The 25220-nt window shown below is 45.1% G+C and overlaps 1 protein-coding gene across 1 annotated transcript; it reads right to left on the bottom strand.

The window, feature by feature from the left end:
* Window positions 1-13719, bottom strand: homer1b (homer scaffold protein 1b). Its single transcript, XM_056285774.1, has 8 exons — window positions 13432-13719; window positions 11519-11650; window positions 9523-9615; window positions 7037-7188; window positions 1562-1718; window positions 954-1064; window positions 629-709; window positions 1-270 (listed from the first exon to the last, which is right to left on the bottom strand). The coding sequence occupies exons 1-8, from the start codon at window positions 13717-13719 to the stop codon at window positions 79-81; spliced, it is 1206 nt and encodes a 401-aa protein (XP_056141749.1). The 3' UTR covers window positions 1-78.
* Window positions 13720-25220: the final 11501 nt, after the last annotated feature.

The raw sequence follows: 25220 nt of genomic DNA, 5'->3' as shown, positions 1-25220 counted from the left end.
TGGCGGTGGGGGGGGGCATATAATCATATGGCTCCATCTGTGTAGTTCGGCGGCATTGACCCAGGGTCACCTCCATCTCTAGCTGGCCTCCTCTATGAGCCGGGCAAGCGTGTCCCTCAGCTCCGTCAACTCAAAAATCTTCCCATCCAGGAGCTCCAACAGCGTCCGCAGGCTCTTCCTGAAATTCTCCTGCTCCTCCTGGTTCTCCTCCAGTCGCTGCTCGGCCCCCGCCAGCTGCTCCTCCAGTACCCGACTGCGCAACTCTGTCTCCTGAAGAAAACAAGGGCAGTGCTTTCAGCATCTCTACGGCATTATCAGTCAAACGTGATTGACATGGCATTGATTTTGTACATTTAAAACGCAACACAATGCGCTTTACATTAAGCAAAAGCACACACACATAACAATAAAAATTTCAGGAAAAGATAGAAGAAAACAGCTCCCAATAATACAAATAAATGAAAATGAAATTTAATGAAAATGTATGCCTTATCAAAATATAATGAAGATAAAAAATAGAGTGAAGGAAATACAAAATAATAATGAAAAACACGAATCAAATTTAAATTGATTAAATTGAAGCAGAGTCTCCACCTCTACAGCCATCCTGAGAGACTGTGACTCTCACCTCGAGCTTCTGGGTGAGGGTGTCTTTCTGTTCCATCAGGTCATTCATATTCTCCAACTCTTCTTTCAACCTTTCCATTTCCTGTGGGACAGCAACAACAAGTGAAGGTCAAGTCAAGTCAGTTTTGTTTGTATAGCCCAATATCACAAATGTGCCTCAGTGGGCAGGACTTGGTTATACTAACATGGGGAAACAAGATAAGGCCAAGGACTCTCTCTCTCAAAGACATGTGAATGCATGTGCGTGCGTGCGCGCGCGCACACACACACACACACACACACACACACACACACACACACACACACACACACACACACACACACACCTCCTCTTTGTCCCTTAGTGTATTCTCCAGCTCCTCTATGGTTTGGTTGAGCTCTGTTTTCTGGGATTTGATTGCTGGGGTTTGGTTGCTCTGGCACTCCAGCTCTGTCACCTACAGGAAAAGGATGAACAGGATGGAAAATTTGATTGTAATCCATACAGGAAGTTGGTCACAATGCCAACCTCATACCAGCACAATGCTCTAATTTGCTTAAATGCTCCCTCATCCTGGCTCATGTCACCCTTTTCCTGCCCTCTTTGCTTGCCCTTGTGCTCATGCCTCGTCGCCTTTCACCTCACTCAACACCTCCTGCTCTGCTCCTCTGACCTTTTTGATTTGATCTCAATCATTTGCACAGGAGAGAAAACGGCAAACGAGAATACACGTGAAAAAAAAGTCAGAACCAAAAAAATGAGAAAAGGAGTAAGAATAGGAATAACACCACAATGTTATGCCCCAGTTTCAGTTGAAAAGTTTAACCCTACAAGCAAACACCAGGTTAGCCAGAACACAAATACGCTGATAAATGGTATAACTTGAAATAATATGAAACAGAAGGACACAAACATCAGACCATGCAAACTTTGAGTTGCCTCCACATGCCTCACCCGTTTGTGAAGTCTCTCTGCCTCCTCCTGGTAGGCAGCCAGTTGTTGTTTCCACTGTTTGACGTTGGCTGTGGACTCCAGCAGAGCTGCTGTTAGCTTGGCGTTATTTCCCTTCAGTGCCTCCAGCTCTGCCTCCCAGTGTTTGGTCATAGTGGGGCTGCAGGAAGAAGAGAAAATACTTTATTGTCGCTGTACATACACACAATGAAATTCATTCTCTGCATTTAACCCATCCTCTATACACACACTAGGAGCAGTGGGCAGCCGCAGTGCAGTGCCCGGGGACCAACTCCAGTTCTTTGTCATCGCCTTGGTCAGGGGCACAGGCGGGAGTATTAACCTTAACATGCATGTCTTTGATGGTGGGAGGGGACCGGAGCACCCGGAGGAAACCCACGCAGACACGGAGAGAACATGTACACAAATTCCTCCATCCATCAGTCTCTGTACCAGTGTAGGAAGCTGACGGGGGCTGCAGCGGGCACTCACAACAGAGTTCAGCACTAGCTGGCCAGTGGCTGTGAAAGCAGCTGTCTTGCCACATGGGGTTGTAATCTGAGATTATTCACTCAGACTGGATAGAGCCTAATCTGGTCTAGCTACTCACAGAAGAAAGACTAGAAGAGAGGCAGGCGAAGAGGAGTGATTGAGTATGATTGAATTTTGCAGTAGATCAGCGTGGGTGAGAGAAGAAAGATGGGAACGCGGTGAAAAAAGCCTCAGTGTACAGCCGGTGTCGGGTAGAACTATTCTATTAGATTCGTGCACGACCTTTTGTCTCAAACTTTCTAAGGTGCAAGCATGCATTCACTGTGCATCTCCCGGCATAGATCTGAACACGCCAGGCTTTCATTTGAGGTTTACATAATGCCCACTCACCCCATCTCTCATACAAAAGCTGATTTGAAGGGCTGACTGGGAAATGCATAAGGGACCTAAACGTTGCGGAGTACCACTTTGAATAGGAGCTCTTACACCCACACACATTGCAGTAATTCCTCAGCACGGCAGCAGAAACGCACACACACACACACACACACACACACACACACACACACACACACACACACACACACACACACACACACACACACACACACACACACACACACACACACACACAAATTCAGTCTTGTTCAAAGACGTGAAGGTTTTTGTATGAATCATAACAACAGCGCCATTTTCATTTCTGTACTGCCCCCTCACTGACATATACATACACACCATTTGTATGTGCGCATGCTTGCACACACACACGCACACACACACACACACACACACACATGCACACATGCATGCACGCACAATCCTCCACCGTGTTACAACACCCACTCTGAGTAGTGCAAAAGAAAGCCCAGATCTAATTCACTCAGTACTCCCACGGTGCCTTCATTCTTACACAACCACCACCCCCTCCGAGCTGTGCGCGTGCCTGTATGTGTGACGTATAGGAGGGAGACGACACTTCAACCTACACATGTACACACACTCTCTCTCTCTCTCACACACACACACACACACACACACACACACACACACACACACACACACACACTCACGCAGCGATGCTGTCACTGTGGCACACAGCACTGCCAATGTATAAACCGCACACGTCAACACAGAGAGCAGGAGAGCAGGCGAGACGTCAGCATGGGAAGAGGGCGATAGACGGCGAGTGCAGGAGAGAGAGAGAGATGGAGCAAAAATTGGCAACAAGGAAAGACAGAGAGCGATATTGAGACGGGTTTCACTGACCCAGAGGTTTCAGAGGGCACCTGAGCTGTGGCTGCTAAACACAAGGCTCGTGGAAGAAAGGAAGAGTCCAGCGACAGAGGGAAGGAGCTCAGAATGGTAAGTTTGCAGCCGCTTTACCAGTGAACTGCTACTAAGTTATTGGTACAACTCAGCGTTAAAGCTTTATGGTCTGAGCATGTCTATTATTGTGTAATGGAAGTACCTGCAGCTGTGCACTACACAAATGTATAAATGCACACCTGGCCAATGAATAATGCATATGGTTGTTTCTATAATGTTGCAGTAACCATTTGTGCTTTCTTTTAGGGCTTACAGTGCTAAAATGTGAGCACATAATTGTTACTGTCATTATAAAGTAAACTTTACAAACACTTTTTATTTAAGAATAAAAAAAAAATACATTTTTTTTAATCTGGTTGATTCCTCTATCCTAATGCTGTGGAAATTCAGTTGTCTAACGTTTTCTGTTGCTGTAACCTATCTGAGCCATGGACAGTCTAAAGAGAAAAAGATAGATAATAAGAGACAATGAGGGGCTGTGGGGTTTGGGGAAAGTTTTATTTATTCATTAAAAATAAAAATAAAAAATTTTTGGTGCAAATTTTAGGGGAGATCTGCAAAAAACCTGCCTGATCCACAGTGCTATACATGCCAATATGATACAACTCATGAATAAAACAAAATAACAATATTCTGCTTTGTGTCTTATTGCGTTCCAATATTGAAATAAACTCCTTTTCAAGTTTCAATGAACTTTTACACAAAAAGACGCATGATATTGAGGATTTTTACAACCCGTCTTGACAGCAATATGCTGACTGAAAGAGACAACCAAGTTAAGTTCTCCCTCTTCACAGAAGTAGGGAGTCGGAGCCATTAGCAGTTGCCATGGCAGCAGTGGAAGAGGACGATGGAGCTCATGGTACCCTGACGTATGACATCAGCGATGACTCCATTTACACAAGCATATTGCAGACCCACCAAAAGACGCCTACACCCTCCAGTATAGAATAACCCCTCATAATTGCATCAGCAATGCAGACAACTGTCTCTCAACACCCCCGCCTGACTCCACTGTCACCCGCACCCACACACAAGTGCCTACACAGCCCTAAATAGGAGTATCTGGTATGTATTATGTAGATAAAATGCCTTCTTATTCAGAAACGGGGCAACAGCGTATCAAGGCCACTATAGAGTTCCTGTTAACAAGTGATATAAACCAGCAAACACCAGTGTGTGTGTGTGTGTGTGTGTGTGTGTGTGTGTGTGTGTATATGCGTGCACTGTGCATGTGTGCGAGAGGTTTTGTAAGCCCTCACACAAAAATAAAACGACGAAACACGTTCTAAATGAAGTGTTCATTTTTATTTAATTGTTTTGGGTTTTAGAAATTAGTCACACAAAACCATAGACGACACCAGGTCAAAACACGCCAGAATTTGCGTATCATCTTCCACAAAGGCCGTGACATGTCGGCAATCACTCGTTGCACTCTGAGGCATAAGGAGGACCTGGGCCGATAGGCCCAGCGCAAAAGAAGTGGGGGCGTCATGGAACTTGCTCTCGCCGTTACACCCCAGACAGCGAGTCAAACTGGCCATAAAAGCTGCGTGGGTGCGAGGAGAGGGAGATGGGATACAGAAAGAGTGTAAAAGAAGAGCAAGAGGGTGTACTCTTGCATACGCCTTTGAGTAATGCGATACTGTGGTGCGTGTGTGATGTCCGCCTGCTCTCCACATGCTCGCCAGTGAGAAGAGGGGAGAGTGAACCCCTTCTCCCACGCATGCAGCATCAATAGACACAGCAGCAGTCAAGCTGCAGCAGGCAGTGGGTGTCCTCTCTACTGCCAGCTCTCACTGCAAAGATCTGTAGAGCCTTTCAAGAGTTCATGGCTTGGCATCGGGGATTACTGAGCATTTCCACATGGCGCTGTCACAGCTTTATAGACTGTAATGTGTCAATTAAAGATTTGTGTTGTGTGATAAAAGCATAAAAAATATGTCCCTTATATCTCAGCATGGCAGTAGTTGTGGGGGGAAAGAAGAATGATAATACATTAAGAAATTGATTGACATCTTTAATTAATAAGATCAGCAACTGGAATAATCATTACATAAACATAAGGTTACAGATGGTGCGCAAGTTTAAAGAGCCAGTTGTTCAAAGAAGACCTGAGGTTGCAGTCTGAAAGGAGCCTTCCTTCATTTTAGAAGTGATTGCTTGACTTAAATCTCGGCCATAATCGACAAGACTCTCCAGGAATTCCTATTCTTTTTAAGGTGTGTGTGTGTGTGTGTGTGTGTGTGTGTGTGTGTGTGTGTGTGTGTGTGCGCGCCTTTGCAATGAGTGCATCTTTAGGTGTCAGTGACTCATGCACAGCCTCTTGATACATTCTCGCTCTCTCTCTCTCTCTCTCTCTCTCTCTCTTTCTCTCTCTCTCTCTCTCTCTCTCTCTCTCTCTCTCTCTCTCTCTCTGTCTCTCTGTCTCTCTCTCTGCCTCCCACTACCTACAGTACATTATATAAGTGTTACATAAACGTTGTATAAACACCTTTGGTGATGAACCTCACAGCCGCACCTCTTCAGGAGGCCGTTATACAGAGCAAAAATATTCACATGACATTTTCACCTCTACGTAATCTTAGAATCTATATGAACCGATATTCAAACATCACAAGCAGTATGCATCATCATTCCCGACATGGAAAACCTGCTCACAGGACACGGAGCCGACAGCAGTGTATTCAAAAGTAACAAAGCATGCCACAGAGAGGCGAAATTGTCGCAAACTCCATTATACATCCAACAATGTAGAAATTCATCACCAAGCAAGCTTACATTGATTTTGATTTCAAGTTATCTTTCAGAAGTTATTCCCACACTATGGAGGGGAAAAGTATCATTCAAGAGTACAGGCGGTTTCCTCGCCGTGCATGCTTAGATTGGACAACATAAAACACGTCAGTGCTCCCTCACTCCTGGAAAACATATGTCTGGACCTCCTTCTCTTAGCTGCTCCACGTGAAGCCCGTGTGTGTGAATAGGAATGCCCCAGATACGACTCTGACTCAGTTATCATCGTAAAAAAATCCTCGTGCTCAGGAATCAAAGTGATTCTTATTCTCCTTCGTAGCCATTAAAGTCCTCATCAGCTGTATGTGCCACGTCTGGTAGCGGTTAGTGAGCGGACAGTGCATTTTGTTAGGAAGACACTTCCCTGTTTTGGCTGACCTGAAGCCAGGCTATCATATTTGGACATGCTTGTGTCTGACAATCTTAGTGGAGAGTTACGCTGGCACAGTAGTCAGGACATGTAATGAGAACCCTATCAGAGAGAGCAGACCCGACAAGTCTTAAACTGCTCCCTAGAGAGGAGAGATACAAGAAAGGTGGGGTAAATAAAAGGAGTAAACTGCAATAATAATAACAGCAATAGGCACACTAGAGGCAGGGGATGAGAAGAAAAAAAACAGAAGATGAGATAGAAGACGAGGAGATGGGCATATTTCTGTGCATCAGACATATATGTTCAAATGCAACCCAAACAACGCTCATGATCTGGTAAGACACAGCACAACAGGTACACACAATTCCACAGATCTCTCTATTGTGCGTTTGTGAGACCATTGTGAAATACGAATGCTTCCATGAATGGCTCATTTGAAAGCACTGCCTCGTAACAAACATGCCAATTTGTGCTTTTTTTGTGTTAACTACCTGTGTGCGAAGGCCAGTGCGTTCTGTGACGGCTCTGGGCGGATCTCTGAGTTGGGAGTGACGTCACAGATTTCGTCTGTGCCATTGATGTTCTCCATTGTGGGTGGAGTCACTGGGGTCAAAGGTGATGAGAGCTCGCCACCTGGAGACTCCTACACGAGAGGAACACATTTAGTCATTACTGTACACTTAACCGTTGTTAAATCATAATAAACTGATCGAACAATCAATTATATTCTTTTTTAATCACTGAAATCATAGAGAAGAGCTGTCAAAGCACAAGAAAGAGTCAGAGTGAGAGAAAAACTTCTATAATCATATCAGACTGTGAAAAGACAAGGCAATGCAAACGTGAATGAATTTTGCAGATTTCTACTCTTTCCAATCTAAGAAGCGCACATGCTTAACTTTTTTTTTTTAGTCATTGACCACACAAATCAAACATGTTCGGTATAATCATGGCAGTTCGGACTGATTGCAAGATAATGTGTGCCTAACGTTGTCCGTGGCAACCTGATCCCTTCTTTTTTTTGGGGGGGGGGGTTCCTCTCTTTTTCCCCCACAATTGTACCCGGCTAATCACCCTAATCTTCCGAGCTGTCCAAGTTGCTGCTCCACCTCCTCTGCTGATCCGGGGAGGGCTGCAAACTACCATGTCTCTTGCGATACATGTGGAGTCACCAGCCACTTCTTTTCACCTGTCAGTGAGGACGTTTCGCCAGGGGGACGTAGCACGTGGGAGGATCACGCTATTCCCCCCAGTTCCCCCTCCCCCCCAAACAGGTGCCCCGACTGACAAGAGGAGTTGCCACTGCAGCGACCAGGACACATACCCACATCCGGCTTCCCACCCGCAGACACGGCCAATTGTGTCTGTAGGGACGCCTGACCAAGCCGGTGGTAACACGAGGATTCGAACCAGCAATCCCCGTGTTGGTAGGCAACAGAATAGACTGCCACGCTACCCGGATGCCCAACCTCAACTTTTTTGCACAGCCTGGTTCAGACTCTCCACCATCTTGAAAATCAGTCGCCGTGGCCAAATCGGGGTTCAAATCCTCTAGTGTGTTCAGACAGTTTATGACCAGAGACCAAATCAACCAAGTACCCAGCATGCACCTGTATGGCACCAACACAATAAGCCAATTCAATTCTGATTCTGTCCTGCTGATTTCTCAAAGATGCAATAAAATATTCACGTGAACTTATAAGACAAGATAATAAAACGGAACTTTGACGACGACTTTATTTAAGTTGTTTGGCAATTCTCTACATCTGGAGCATTCTGGAGCTCCAGAGGTTATATTATCTTCCCCAAAAAGTAGAAGAATTTGTCAGAGAGAAACAGGGACAGTCAGAGAGAAAGAGAGAGAGAGAGAGAGAATGACAGCTAACTTTTGCCTGCACAGATAATCCTTTGGTACTGGCACTAAAAATGGTTGTCTTAGTGAACAGTTCTGCATACCTATAGGCCATTAAATAGCTTACTTTTGCACTGGGAAATTACAGAATAACAGATTAACGCTTATCTTTATATCCCATACAACCATAGAATTATATGAGAGACAAATCGTTTAGCAGCTGCACATACATAAAACAGAGCCATTATGATTTTGGGCTTTGACACAATACAGAACCACAATGACACTACCCATACATCCCAAGTGAACAGGAAGGAAATGAGAGATAAGAGGAAGATTATGCCTGCCGTTACGTTCGCCTCTCGACAGTCATTAATATACCATTTAATATCTGTGCACCATGCGGTTCCCTCGGGATCTCATCCGTTGGGGCCAGCATATATCGCTTAGTTGTGACATCCTCTCTATCGCGCTTCTGTCCAGAGGACACAGTGGAAAATGTATGGAGCTAAGAGTAAAACCAAAAGACACCGGGATGGAGTCCTAACATCCCACAGCGACAGAGGTCAGTGGTCAGGTCAGACAGCACCACCGGAGCATTGCTGAACTATAGGAAAACCGCAGGCTTTCCAGGCGCGCCAGTCCCTCAAGTCCCACCACACAAGCATGCAGTTATCAACCCCTAGTGAATGCGAGATATTACACTTCGCTCCACGAAAACACCCACCTCAAGAGAGTTACAATGACAATGTACTGGAGCATTTCAACCCATTCGAGTTGAAGCTTTAATAGTAGTAGTAAGAGACCGCAATACAGCGGGAGGCAGTTTCCTCAGCCTCTGTAATGAACAGACTAGGATATTGAAGCCAGTAAACAGCCTTTATATTAAAGAACAGATTCCCCAGGGGATTCTCCTCTGAAACAAGCTAATTTTCTCTCCGATGCCATTACATGCGCCTTAAAACATGCTATTATTAGATATGCATCCCTACATACCAATGAAGCTAATTATGTTTTCAAATGCATGGTGATGCACAGAAAGGTCAGTGATTTTCTTACGATATGTGCCGTACAAGGAAATTGCAAAGTGCTATTCTGGGTTGGGACGCTGTGACCTGGACATACCTGTGACGGAGAGGTGGCAAGCTCCATCTTTTCTTGACTTTTCTCCTTAGCGAGCCGTGCTGCCTCTTTATATTCTGCAAACTTCTCTGCAAACTGGACACAGAGGACAGCAAGGACATCAGTATCACTGCAATTTACACAACATTGTGGTTTAATCTCCTCTGAGAAACCATACATGTCCTTGTCTGACAGTGGGACCATTGTGTGTGGGTCTACATGACTCTCGCTCTCTCTCTCTCTCTCGCACACACACATATATGCAGGCTTATGTATTAATGGACTCTCTCTCACAGACAGACCGACACACACACACACATAAATGGACTCTCTCTCTCTCACACACACACATATAAATGGACTCTCTTGCTCGCTCTCTCTCTCTCTCTCTCTCTCTCTCTCTCACACACACACACACACACACACACACACACACACACACACACACACACACACACACATGCGTATAAATGGACTCTCTTGCTCTCTCTCTCACTCACACACACACACACATACGTATAAATGGACTCTCTTGCTCTCTCTCTCTCTCACACACACACACACACACACACACACACACACACACACACACACACACACACACACACACACACACACAGATCAGTGTGTATTGAGCCAGTTATAAAGCCAGTGGGAGGGATAGAGAAAAGTAGTTGCCAATAGTGACCAGCAGCTGAGCTTAGAAAAGTAGCCCTTTCCTTTAATACCTCAATAGGAACATGAGCTAACTAGGTCACCACTGGTAACCTTTCTGTCATAAACTCAGATGTGCGCGTGCATGCACACACACACACACACACACACACAAACACACACACACTGAGCTTAGCCTTCTACTATGAGAAGGCTCAATTCTTTAAAAATATTTAAACCTAATAAGTTGCATCAATTCTGATCTCCAAGGCTATTTCTGTAGCGAGCAAAGATCCATCTGGTGGGCTTGAAAGGGTAAGGTGAGCCCAGCTGAGGGGCATTGAATAAAAAAAACACACAGCATATAAATACAGTATGCACGCTCAAGCACCGTGGACCCATGTTCCAGACCACCATGAGGTGGGCTCGTCGCTGAGTGTCCGTGCAGAGTACACAGAGGGGCAAAGTAGAAGATACCGGGCAGACTTGAATATTGGCTGATGGAGGAATCAAATCAACACCTCGGCAGGAGTCAGACAGGTGTCTCCCACAAATGGACTCGAAAAGTAACTTAAGTAAATTATTGAGTAAGTATAGTACGTCTCAGTCTAAAATGCTCTAGGTTTGAATCAAAGCTTCAGGAGTAAGTCATCACAGCCCATTTGAAAAACAAACCTGCAGCTTCACATCCATCATATAAAGTAGTTAGTGCCAATCCTATACAGCCAGTGTTGCTCACATTTCAGTTGCTACAGCTTCTATTCGCTCTACAACATCCTTGTGTTAGACTCTATAGTGTGTGTGAATGTGTATCTGTGCATGTGCATATGTGCCTGTGAGCCAGTGTGTGTGTGTGTGTGTGTGTGTGTGTGTGTGTGTGAGAGAGAGAGAGATTGGTTGTTTGAATATGTGTGTTGTTATGGCCTGACAGTGGAGCCGCTGTGAGGCTCCCCAAGCTCACGACAGAGCTTAATCATACTGCAGAGGAGAGAAACTCCCGCCTACACATTCAAACACACACACACACACACACACACACACACACACACACACGCACACACGCAGAGAGACAAATGCCTCATTAAGGCCAACTGTGAAACAGATTCTACACATAGAGCGGAAAGAGAAAGAGAGAAAGGCAGAGAAAGAAAGAGAGGGAGAGAGTGGGAAAAAAGAAACCGAAAAGATAAAAACAAATACACAAAGAGTGTAATGCCTTCATCCATCAGGTGTTTGGGGAGAAGAAAACAGGAATAACACAGTCCTTGATATTTTAAGTAGGCAGTATACAGGTATGCACGGTAGATGTGATTTGCGTGTGTGGGTGCGTGTGGAGGGCAGGTACCTTGGCTAGGTGGTGCTCAGTAGAGAATCCAAGGCCGTAGACAGTGTTGGCTCGGCTGTCCGCCCACTGGCCAAACTTCTGTGAGGTCTTTGTGAACGTCATGTTGGGACTGATGGTGCTGTTGATTATTGCCTGCGGGAGGGAACAAACACACACTCTATTACATATTACCCCCGTTTGATTACTGCCCTTATTAGTGTGGCCCTGTGTGTGTGTGTGTGTGTGTGTGTGTGTGTGTGTGTGTGTGTGTGTGTGTGTGTGTGTGTGTGTGTGTGTGTATAAAGGAAAGGGGGGAGCGAGAGAGAGAGAAGAAAAGATCGAGGAAGAGTTCAAATTTGTCTCATTAAAGCACAAGGATATGAACACAACATTTTATGGCACAGATAAAAGAATAACATATGACATTATTATTATCATTAACAAAAAAGTATATCTATACCTAAAATTATGGAAAAATCTAGCTGAGAGAGTAAGAGAGTGACAGACGCATGTATCGTTGTGTGTTTCTGTTTGTGTGTGTGTGGGGGGTGGGGGTGGGGGGGTGTGTGTGTAAAAAAAGACCGCAATCCAGTGAGAGCAGCTCCTGTTTATGGGAGCAGGCTCACACCCACCAACACACCGAAATCCAGGGTTGGAAAGCTAACAAGCAGCAGCTGAGTTTGACTTTGACAGCCTTCAACTAAAGCTGCAGTGGCCCACTGTCAGTACTTAACTATACAACACACACACACACACACACACACACACACACACACACGGATGGATGTCATAGAAGCAGCAAGACAAAAATGTCATAAAAGAACCAGGAAAGGAATGTTAGACAACTGAAAAAACAACAGCGAGTTAAGGAATTTGACTATATATATATATATATATATATATATATATATATATATATAAAGCTGGGTATCTGAAGTCTGTAGAAAATAAATGAAAAAATAAATAAATAAAAGGGGACATCTAAATATGATGTAATACAATTTCCATAGTTGGATAACAACAATGAGGAGAGATGAATGATTGCAAATTAATTTGTGATGTTGTGTAATTGCTGACATTCTCAGTTTCATCAATACAGGGTGATTAGTTTGGGAGGGATGTGTGTGTGTGCGTGCATGTGTGTGCATGTGTGTGTGTGGAGGGGGGGGGTTCACATCACAGTAGGATGTACTGATCAACAGCAGCTTAAGTCACGGGATAGACCATGAAAGATGGTCCTTTTTAATGCAGAGAGTTTGTGATTCAATGGTTTTATCATTTGAAAATGTTGAACCAAAGGACTGCGTGGCCCTGCTTTACTCCCATCAATCTTATGCAATTCACTTCGTCACACTTTTCTATCTATATCCTTCTAGTTCCTTCTGCCTCCTCCTCTCTCATCTGTTTCTCCCATCTCACTTTAACCCCTCCTTTTCATCTCTCTGTCTCGCTCTCCTCTCTGGCTGGAGGGGATGTGTGTGCATGTGTGTGTGTGTGTGTGTGTGTGTGTGTGTGTGTGTGTGTGTGTGTATTGCATGTGTGTGCTTTTGACTGTTTCCGTCCCTATAAAGAGCTCATATCTGCTTTGAGTCATGCCAAGCAGGTTCTACACCAGGCCAACCAAGCTCAGCAGAAATAGTCCCACACACACACACACACACACGCATATACACAAATGATTGACATAGTGAAACATGAGCTGTCACACTTGAGACAGGGGACCAGACCCAGACCCAGACCAGGGACTAGTGCTGAACTGTTTTAAGGTCTGTTTGCACATCAGACACAGAGACTACTCACATTTGGTAGCTGCCACAATGCCACAGTAATGTAGAAGGCCTCCAGCCTCTTTAAGGTTTCCGTGTGGCCCCACAGTGAAAAGAAACAGCCAAGTGCCGGGGGGTGTGGTGACCATGAAAGGTGCAGAAGCTTACCTTGGTGCCATCCAGGCTGATGATGCGATAGACGTTGCGGGTGCTGTCATAGAAGTAGGAGACAGTGACTGCATGCTTACTGGTTGGCAGCCAGTTCTTCTTCGTTTTGGGGTCTATCTGGAAGACGTGGGCACGCGTGCTGTAGATGGGCTGCTCCCTGAATGGGACAAAGAAGAAGTGATGAACTTCTTTGTGCCGTAGAACCAAAGTTTCACCAAAGCCCCTCCGGTTCTCTACCGGCGAGCCAGATTGTCCCGGAAACTGAAACACCAGTTCACCATCCTCCATGGTTGGACCACCACAGGTTTCAGAGTGAGATGAAGGACAGAGGGGTTCCCTGAAGGCCTTGACACCACCTACCTACACACACCACCTACCTACACTTTCATATGTACCAACGGGTCATTCTATACATACACAAACAACTGCACAGCCGAAGCTAACCAAACTGCATCACACTTAAGACCCGTTTTTCCCTCACGCACCTGAAATGTCCACCTAATTACATGAACCCTGTCCCTGCATGTCAACCAAGCTAAGCAGAGACTTCATGTGACATACACTAGCTGAAAAGAGAATGTCGCTCTCTCTGTCTGTCGCTTTCTGTCCCTCTCCTTCTGTCCCACTCCTCAGCTGTGTAAGGCGGTTCAGTCTCACCCTGCTCTGATATGGGAATGCCCACAGTGTTGAGTGAGGGTCACACAGGGGAACAGAGAGGGGGAAGGAGGGTGCATGAGACTATATTTAGACAGTAAACTGCTAAAGACAGCCCAGGGGGCTGGTCCTTCAAATACACACACATGTATATACATATGCAAAACACATGTGCACAAACATAGATATGCACAAACACACGTCCATGGTATGAAATAGGGGCGATGCGATGTTAAATGTGTGTATCAGTATCCTTGTGTGATAGTGTAGTACATGTACGCCTGCCTTTGTGTGTGTGTGTGTGTGTGTATGTAGATCAATAGATAATCAGCATTGCCCAATAGACTGGCCTGGAGAAGCACAGTCCTGACTGACCTTCACTGAGTCGCCTGCCCTCATATCAATGTTGCTTCTAGCTGAACCGTCCTCCGGCCATTAACCTTCATGCTACGTCTGTTCATCCCTTCATCTTGGGGTTTCTAAAAAGCATTACAATGCTCTTATGTATTTCAGTTGGTGCTTCTAGGGTAATATCAAAAGTCAGTGAACAGGCAGACACACACACACACACACACACACACACACACACACACACACACACACACACACACACACACACACACACACACACACACACACACACATACACAAATACACACACACACACATCCCATGAGTGCGGGCGCAGGGGAAAGGGGAAGGGGGAAGAGGGGAAGGGGGGTGTATTCTGGGATGGCAGTGCTGGCAGAGCAGGAGATAGAGAAGTGCTTACACTGCACTGAGGGGGTGATGGGGGACATCAAAGGCTTGCTGTATAAATGAATATTAAAATTCCGCAGCAGCACCCCTCCTGTGCATGATTAATCAAGACTGGGAAAGAAAGAAAAACATGAGGACAGGGGGCGGGGGTTGGTAGCTAGACAGGAAGAGAAAGAGCGCAATGGAGAGTGGGGAAAGAGGAAGTAGGAGAGTGAATCTGGGATGATTAATGCCACTCCACAAAGCTGCTTGTGGAGCGGCGCGTGTGAATTATCATAATCATCGACAACAGTCTCAGTGGCAGGACTGTGAGTCATTTCAGCTGTCTTCCTGCTCACATCACACAGACATGGCTGTCCTGAAAGATCTCTTCCTGTGCAATGACTGTTTGGCAATATTCATCAGGCTGAAGTTTGGATTTTATGTCTGGTGTTTCCTAACTGTATCTGGACATCAAATACAGTTTGATTTCTGCTCTAAGAGTTGCACTCGATCACACTGTGCAAAACCGTTTTATTCAAAAACGAGACATCGAGGATTAAAAATGCAGCAACGACTACTCCTATGGAAGGCATGCAACACTGATATGCAGCACCAACATGATGGGCTGTTATTTAACATAGTCACGACTTCCTTACAAAAATATTAAAGACAGATAAAGATTTCAAAAAGAGAATGTATAATTAAAGAATACAGGTGGCAGAATTTTTCCGGAAAACTACGAATCAGTTTTACTCTTCTACATCGACAGAGGCATAATTATGCGACAAACACAATCACAACTTATCGCATGCATTCATATGCACTCCGACGTACGAACAGATATGCTCCCGCTACACAGCCTTATTGATTACAGCTCTGGTCTAAGCCAATACCAGGACTAGAGTTAAGGGTGTGTGGACTGTATTGAGGGCCTCTCAGAGGACGCTGATCCGCTTGCATTCTAGTGATGAACTCCAGCAGTAGTGTATAGCCTACACTGTGGCTACACAGATTTAGCCACAGGTGTATATACAGTGCCATTGTTTAAAGCTCTAAACCTGGGCGTCCGGGTAGTGTGGCGGTCTATTCCGTTGCCTATCAACATGGGGATCGCCGGTTTGAATCTCCGTGTTACCTCCAGCTTGGTTAGGCGTCCCTACAGACACAGCTGGCCGTGTCTGCGGGTGGGAAGCCGGATGTGGGTAGGTGTCCTGGTTGCTGCACTAGCGCCCCCTCTTGTCGGTCAGGGCGCCTATTTGGGGGGCGGGGGGGGACTGGGGGAATAGCGTGATCCTCCCACGTGCTATGTTCACCTGGTGAAACTACTCACTGTCAGGTGAAAAGAAGCGGCTGGCAAATCTACATGTATTGGAGGAGGCATGTGGCAGTCTGCAGTCCTCCCCGCATCGGCAAAGGAGGTGGAGCAGCGACTGGGATGGATCAGAAGAGTGGGGTAATTGGTCGGATACAACTGGGGAGAAAAAAGGAGACCCTCCCCCAAAAAAAATGTAGAAACTTGAGATTCTATCTACCTTTGGTGTGTAAAACAGAATGAGGATGAGGGAGTTAAAAGTAGCAAGTATGCATTGAGAGATGGAGTCTATGCACATGTGTGTGCACGTGCATGCATGCTAAACCACCAAAGTGTGAATGATAAGACAAGGGTCAGTTCATTTCATTGGGAAGGCTTGTAACGGTCTGTCCCAAAGACTTATGATAAGGTCTCTCCAATCCACCCCACTGACAGAGAAGGGTAAAGTAAGGGGAGAATAGATGAGATGACGTGGTTTTAACATGCAGAGTATGGCGCATGACACAAGGGCAGGTGATGGAATGTGAATTTTAAAACTAAGGGAACAGAGAGAGCGAGACCGGCACAGAGGGAGGGAGAGGGAAGGGGCAGGGTGATAAAAGGAAAGGTAGAAAGAGAAAGGGAGAGGAAGAAGTGGTGATGCTGATGAATGGAGGAACGGACTGAGTGTTGATGTAGCTACCTATCCTCTTAGGGGGAATAAGACTGGGGAGTAGGTACGTTTGAACTGAACATGCTGAAGACACACACACACACACACACACACACACACACACACAGATTAACTACGATTCGAAATATACACGCACACAAATGCACTACAAACCAAATAGTGCAGAGTACGTGTGTGATAGATGGAGAGAAAGGTGGGGAAACAAAAAAGAAAGATTTTGGGACCTATGGAGCTCATTCAACTCAACCCTGAACTTTTTAGAAAACTAACAGGAGATTGTGTTTCACAAAGTCTAGTGGTTCAAACTCAGCCCTGAGAGAGGGAGGTATGTATGTGTGTGTGTGTGTGTGTGTGTGTGTGTGTGTGTGTGTGGGTGGGTGTGTGTGTGGGTGGGTGGGTGTGAGAGAGACAGAATCACGAGCATGAGTCTTCCTAACCCAGCCTTTAATGTAGTCCCCAGCCCTGAATTACTTCTCAGTATGGTTCTGTGTTTCTCTGTTGCAGGCAGAGAGACATTTTAACGTCTCCCAAGCACCCTCAGAGAGAGCGCACACCGACCATGCCGATTACCAGAGCAGCATGCCTTCTGCTGAACGCAGATGTACTTGCTGCATGTGGCTCCATTTTCTTCTCTTATTCTCCCATTCTTAACAGACAAATCTCTCTCTCAATTCAATTTAATAGGGCTTTGTTGGCATGACCATATTCTGTTATATAGTATTGCCAAAGCACAAGGTGGTACAAAACAGTACATTACAGTTGAGAACATACAAACTATAATAGAAAAAAAAGTTGCTGTATTGTTCAAAAAGAACAAACAGCCAACCAACCAATTTAACAATACATTTACTAATGCAAATGTTAATTGAACTAGAAGGACAAAGAAGAGAAGAAAAAAATCGAAAAGGAAGAAACCTGCGTGTGTGTGTGTGTGGATGGGGGGCTCACTCACTGTCCCTCAGATTATGACATGCAACAATATATTTAGCTGCTTGTTGCAGCTCATCTTCTCCTCGCCCAGTAGGATGGCTAGTTTGTTGATGTCAGGGAGGCTTCTGAAGTTTGGGTGGATCTGTTCAATTTTGGGGTAGCAATGATTTCTTTTGGTTATACTTAGGACAGGTGAGGATGAAGTGCAGCTCTGTCTCCACCTCTCCCGTGTCACAGCGTGGGCACAGCCTCTCTTCTGCCGGTAGCCATGTTTGTCTGTGTCGGCCTTTTTCTACGGCCAGGCCGTGCTCCCTGAGTCTGTACTTCATCAAGGTGGTTCTCAATTTGGTGTCAGTCACTGTGTGTAGATATTCTGCCACAGTGTACTGTCTTTTTAGGACCAGCTAGCATTGCATTTTATGTTGGTTTTTAGTTTGCGTGTCCCAATAAGTAATATAATTTAGTTTTTGTTGAGTTATAATTTGATGGATGCTGATGTTCTGGTCCGCAGGCTGTGAAGTGTTAGTGTTTCTTAGTGAACTGAGCGTCAGGACCAGTTGAGTGAGGGGACTGGTTATGCTCAACTCTTGGTATTGTAAGGCTTTGTAATGGTATGAGTGGGGATCACTGTTTTCAAATGTTGCCGGAATTTGATTGCCCTTTTCTGTATTTTGATCAGTAATGAATACTGGCCTAATTCTGCCCTGCATGCGTTGTTTGTTGTTTGTCTCTGGACATGTAAGAGGTTTTTACAGAACTCCGCATGCAGGGTCTCAATTGGATGTTTGTCCCAGTTGCTAAATTCTTGATTTGTAACTAGACCCCACACTTCTCTGCCATAAACGGCAATTGGTTCGATTACCGATTGGAATATTTTCAGCCTGATTCTAATTGGAATGTCTACAAAAATTTGTCATTTTATGGCATAGAAAGCCCTGCGTGCTTTTTTCTCTCAGTTCATTCACTGCCAGGTTAAAACTTCCTGTGTTGCTGATTTTTAGTCCTAAATAATTACAGTTCTGGGAATGTTCAATGTGGTTTCCTCCTAATGTGAATGTATATTTCATTCCCTGAGATCTGGATCTTTTTTGAAAAAGATCCAGTCTTTTTCATGTTTACTGCCAGGGCTCAGGTCTGGCAGTACTGCTCCAGCAGGTCCAGGTTCTGTTGTAAGCCCTGTGCAGTAGGAGACAGCAGAACCAGGTCATCTGCATAGAGCATGAATTTGATCTCTGAGTCGTGTAGAGCGAGTCCAGGTGCTGCTGATTGGTCTAGAGTTTTTGCCAATTTGTTGATGTAAATGTTGAACACAGTTGGACTCCAGCAGCATCCCTGTCTCACGCCATGCTCCTGAGAGGGGAAATTTGTTCTTTTATCACCAATTTTTATTCTGCACTTATTTTGTGTACATTGATTTAATGATGTCATAGTTTTTACCCCCTACACCAAATTCAATAACTTTGTAAAACAATCCTTGGTGCCAGATAGAGTCAAAAGCGTTTCTGAAATCAATAAAGCATGGAAAATTTTGTTTTTATTTTGGACTACATGTTTATCAATTAGGGTGTGCAGGGTGTAAATATGATCAGATGTGTGGTAATTTGCTAAAAATCCAATTTGACTTCTACTCAAGACATTGTGCTTCGTAAGGAAGTCTAGCAGTCTAGAATTTATAACATTACAAAAAAAATCTTCCCTAGATTTAGTCCATGGGCCAGAGCCCAAAATTTCCTATTTCGGTACACTCAAGGTGGCAAAACTTACTTATAATTTTTGAAAGGATCCATGTCTGTAGATGATATTTTGGTATGATAACCATTCCTGAGTGGCAGCTGTATCACAGTTATCAGCTCATGAAGTTAACCACCCCCTAAAGTAAATTGCATTTTAGACGCTGGTGCATATCCTGGTTTAGCCTCATGGTCAGGACATTTTTCAATGTTCTATAATATTGTCTTTGGTATCATTTTAAAGGGGACCTTCTTAGCTTTCATTCAAGCCCTGTTGTGGATATTTCTCACAAATATAGAGGTCACTTGAGCTCTTCAACTCGTCAATAACACACATCTTTCTGCAATGTTCGCCTAAACTATATACTTTCTTTTAGCCCTGTGGCATCTAGGAATATCAGGGACACAAAACACAAAAACTGGAATACTCACAGGACTGTAAAGATTCAGGAAATGTATAATATACCCATACTATTTCATTGTGTGAGGTGATTGTGAACCTTAAATTAGAAGGGCATTATTACTAAGAAACTAACTAGACCAAAGCCAGTTAGTCCATGGGTCAGACCAGATATCGATATCACCCAAGGTGACACAACTTCACTGGTGCCATTTTATTTGGTACACTAACAGAAGTAAAATAATACATGATAACCTTTCCAAATGAGCAGCTATTTCATTTTTCTTTCAGGAAACCTGTTTCTGTGCCTCTCACGATTGTGTATTTGCCCAGATTTTTACAAATATAGCATTTCAACACCCCTGGTGCTGATTAGCCTAGCTTAAACTCTGGGACAGTTCTTAGTTGGCCAACAACCAAGGATAACCAGTACTGTGTACTTCCATTCATTGTGCTAAGCTAGGCTAACGTGCAGCCAGATAGCTTTCTACTAAACACATATAGAGGAAACTGGTATCTATCTTCTTGTCTCACTCTGGAGAAGATTGTAAGCTAATTTCCCATAATGTTAGCATGTTCTTTTAATGTATATATTAATATGATTAGTTAAAGTGGCTACGAGGAACTTTCATCTTGTGTTGATTTTAGCGGCCTCATGTGGACAAAATACAACTGTTGCATAGCAACTAGGTAATGTATCTATTTGTGGCTATGTAAGATAAATAATGGTAATATGACGCTGGTGAAGCAAAGTAAACTTTGTTTTAGTAGTGTTCATACACCTAAGTTACATGTATTTGTTTGTATGTGGCAGGTGAAAACTGACTGAATATGGCCACTGGTGAACAAGCAAGTTTTTACCCAATACCAAAGCGCCCACGGGTGGAGTGCATTATCCACTGTTCTGATGATACAGATAAGCTGGTTTCACTACAAAGTGTCGACTCATGGAGAACTCTGCTCAGGGCAGCTCAGATACGAAATCATGCACCAGTTTTGAAACTGGCAAAAGACATTCCTGAGGGACAGATTCCAGCAATCTACTACCACAGAAAGTGTCGCAGTATCTTCACTATGAAGCAAATTCTTGATGGCCTCCTTGCAAAAGAAAAGAAAAGTTGTGTCTCTGCTGAAGAGAAACAATCTAAGAGAGTAGCTCGACATGCTCCAAGTACATCTAGGACTTATGATGCAGAGTGCATATTTTGTCAGACAAACAGCAAATATTCCAAGAGACAGAATACGAGAGAAGTACTGGTGCAGTGTCGAGAACTGCGAGCTGTTGCAAAGATCAGGAGTGCAGCCACAAAGAAAAGGGACAGCAGAATCCTTGCCATTGTGAGTAGAGACCTTGTAGCAGCTGAAGGGCACTACCACAGGTCATGCTATAGACTTTACACCAAAGAAGAGGTTTCCAAAGGAGAGGTTGCCAGCAATGAAGATGATGATGCTGCAGCCCAGTATGAAGCTGCTGTGAATAAGGCATACAATGAGCTGTTCCTCTTCATCAGGATGGAGCTTTTTGGCAATCCTCAAGTGATGACAATGACTGATCTCTCTTCTAGACTGGTAGCTTCAATGAACTCCCAAGGCATTGCCCAAGTCAAGGAATCAACCAAGAAGCACATAAGGCGAAACCTGGAGAGTGAGTTTGCTGGAGCCTTGCAGATATTCCCTGATGAGAAAGGAAAATTCCTCCTCTATCCCGATAACTTGTCCATGAGGGAACTTGCCAAAGAAAATCAGTCTCTCAAAAGGGAGCTGCAGACCCTGAAAAGTGTCAGTGCACAAGATGTTATAGCCAAAGCAGCCATCAAATTGAGAGCAGACATGAAAAGTCAAGATGTTCCTCAAACCTGGCCGCCTGAAGTCAAACCAGAAGCAGAATGTCCTACCATTCCAGAGTCGCTCACTATTTTCCTGTACTCTCTACTCACAGGCTCAAATGATCCTGATCATGCATCCCAGAGAGTGCAGTGCCTTCTGCAGTCATTTGGCCATGACATAGTATATGCAGTGACATGTGGAAATACCAAGCCTTCCAAGCACATTGTTCTGCCATTCAGTGTCAAATCGTTGACAGGAAATGTAGAGTTGATAAACATCCTCAACCGACTTGGTCACAGTGTGTCCTATTCACAGATGGAAGAGATCAACACTGCCCTGTGTCTCCAGAAACTCTCATCATCAGGGAGTGGCATTGCCCTTCCAGCTAACATCCATCCTGGCATATTCACAACTTTAGCCTGGGACAATATCGACCGTCTTGAAGAAACTGTCAGTGGTGAGGGAACATCTCACAGAGTCAATGGGATTGCTGTGCAAGCAAAGCCAGTCAACCCACTTCCTGTCCAACCCATGCCCACTGTTCCCACAACAAAGAAGAGAAGCATTGATGGACCCCCACCAATGTTACCTACTTACAATGCTGGACAACGGGTAGGGCCACCACAAAGCAAAAAGTCAGATGCCGATACTGCAGCCAATACTAAGCTTGCCAGAGAGAAAAACCTTCTTTGGGTCCTAGCACGCATGTCCCAACAAGAAGAACAGTCAGTCAGCAGCTGGACAGGCTTCAACATCCTGACTCGAGGAGAGATGACGGTCATCCCCGACAATATAGGCTATCTGCCTACCATCAATGCTCCAGCGACACAAATGTCTACTGTCAACGAGGTGCTTAACCAGTCACTGAGCATCATGCAGTGCTTAGGCCTGAGGAAGATTGTCTGTGTCTTTGACCAAGCCCTGTATGCTAAGGCTGTCGAGATCACATGGAAACACCATGACAAGTTCCATGATATCATCGTTAGGCTTGGGGTATTCCACACCATCTGCACACTGCTGGCAATAATAGGAAAGCGTTTCCAAGATGCTGGACTCAAAGACCTCTGCATTGAGTCTGGCATGATTGCAGAAGGCTCAATTGCTGGTGTTATGGATGGCCGCAAGTACAACAGGGCAGTGCGACTACACAAGCTCCTGTATGAGGCTCTCATGCGACTGACCTTGAATGGTTTCCTGTCCTGGTTGGAAGAAACTCACAGGAATGACATGGTTCACCTGAATGAGACACTGAAGACCATTGACAGCCTTGGGAAAGAAGTCTCACAACATGCTTTGAAGGAGGTCCTCGAGAACAGCTCTTGTACACGCATCATGGATCTATTTGAAGTCTACCGTGAGTTCCTTAGAGGTGGAAACGGCAGCCTCTCGAACTTCTGGATGTCCTATTTGGACATGGTTGAAATCTTGTTGGGGCTCATCCGAGCATCCAGAGAGGGAGACTGGATGCTACACTTGGCTAGCATTCGAGCAATGATCCCATGGTGCTTTGCTTATGACAGGATGAATTATGCACGCTACCTCCCCTACTACTACGCCCAGATGTCTGAGCTGCCCATCACACACCCAGATGTGTACACAGAATTCATGGAAGGAGGCTTCTCAGTCCAACTGGGCTCCACCAATCCCTTTGGCCGAATCCCTGTTGACCAAGCTATAGAAGAAACGGTGAACAAAGACACCCAAACAGCTGGAGGGACAAAGGGATTCAGCTTGAAGCCAGGAGCTGTGACCAAATATTATCTCACAGCTGAGTATAGAAGCATGTACCTCATACAGCTGAGAGACCTGACAGGTCAAGGCAGGTGCAAATGGACTCATCCAGATCTACAGAGTCCAAGGATCAAGAGAGATGAAGCAGATGTCCAGTCTCTCATGGACCTTATGGAGAATAACTGGCTCAATCCTATGTCCCCTGATGAGATTGATTTGGTTAGCCTCTCCACTGGCAACATGGCTCCACCTGATGTGACCATAGATCTCTTGAGAGCTCTTGAGAAAGGAGAAGAGGCCTACCAAGCATTCCAGCAAACAAGGTTAGATGCAGACCCACCACCTGTGAAATTCCACGACAAGATGACCAAGCAAAGTCTGAAAACATTCTCCAATGTCAGCACAAAACAAGCTCATGAGAAGAAAGCACAGGATGTGGTTCTGAAGGCAGATAGAAACCTTTTCAGTCACATGATCCTGGTGGCTGAAAGCAGGAAGGTGAATCTGAAGGATGTCCTTGCCTACCCATTGGGCCCACTACCATGGGCACTGGCAAATGCTGATGGGTCCTTACGAAAAACAAACAAGGCTGCACTTGCCAGAGAGCTTGAAAAGAATGTATCTCCTGCAGAAGACATCCCAATCCCATCTACTTCCATCATTGATGGGATGAGCCTGGTCCAAAAAATGAATGGCAACAACAAAACCTTTGCACAGGTGGCAGAGTCAGCCTTGACCCAGGTCCTCCATGAGGGAGCACAGAGTGGGAGGATGATGTTGTTTTTGATGTCTATCACCAGACTTCGATCAAAGATGCTGAACGACTGAACCGGGGTGGAGACATCACTCTCCATTACAAGAATCTTGCAGGGGGACACCACGTCCAGCAGTGGAGAAAATTTCTGTGCAGTTCCTCCAACAAGACCAGTCTCATCAAGTTTCTGGTGGAAGAGTGGAAACTCCCACGATACAGAGCTATGCTGCATGGCAAGGTGTTGTACATGACCTGTGAGGAAACCTGCTACAAGTTGACAGAAGATGGGTGTGAGGAAGCAGCAGAACTGCACTCCACACATGAAGAAGCTGACACCCGTCTGCTCCTGCATGCATTGCATGCAGCAAATGCGGGCTCAAAGTCAGTTATCATCACAGCTGAGGACACTGATGTCATGGTGCTTTGTCTTGGCTTCCAGAAGGACATCACCTTTCCCATCTACCAGAAGTGTGGGACTCAGAACCGCACTAGGTTTGTCGACATCACCAAACTGGCAAGTTCACTTGGAGACAGCATCTGTGACAGCCTAATTGGCTTACATGCCTTCACAGGCTGCGGCACTGTCAGTGCATTCGCTGGTCGAGGGAAGCTGAATGCCCTGAAGATAGTGAGAAAGCACACTTCCTGCCAAGAGACTTTTAGTCAACTGGGACAGACATGGAATGTGAGTGATGAGCTGTTCCAGAAAATTGAGCAGTTCACCTGTCGGATGTATGTTGCTAATAGCAGCACTGCTGAGGTGAACAAACTGTGTTACCAGCTCTTCTGCACCAAAAGGGGAGAGGTTGAGTCCAGCCAGCTGCCACCATGTAGAGACTGTCTCTTTATGCATGTTCAACGAGCCAACTATCAGGCAGCAATATGGAAGTGCTGTCTGCAGGCTAACCCTGTGGTGCCAAGCCCTACTGAGTATGGATGGACAGACGATGAAGGCAAGCTGGCCATTTACTGGATGCGCTCCCCACCTGCACCAGATGTGGTCTTGGAAATGCTAACATGCAAGTGTGTGCATTCAT

Source organism: Lampris incognitus, chromosome 1, assembly GCF_029633865.1.
Source record: "Lampris incognitus isolate fLamInc1 chromosome 1, fLamInc1.hap2, whole genome shotgun sequence".
In the NCBI taxonomy this organism is placed as follows: Eukaryota; Metazoa; Chordata; class Actinopteri; order Lampriformes; family Lampridae; genus Lampris; species Lampris incognitus.
This window is presented reverse-complemented; position numbering and strand designations above follow the sequence as displayed.

Coding starts and splice junctions, on each gene's coding strand:
- homer1b (XM_056285774.1), bottom strand. CDS start 13,719: ATGGAGGATGGTGAACTGGTGTTTCAGTTTCCGGGACAATCTGGCTCG. Junction 7,189..9,522: donor TTGCCACCTCTCCGTCACAG/GTATGTCCAGGT, acceptor CCTCTCGTGTAG/GAGTCTCCAGGTGGCGAGCT. Junction 1,065..1,561: donor CAGAGAGACTTCACAAACGG/GTGAGGCATGTG, acceptor CTTTTCCTGTAG/GTGACAGAGCTGGAGTGCCA.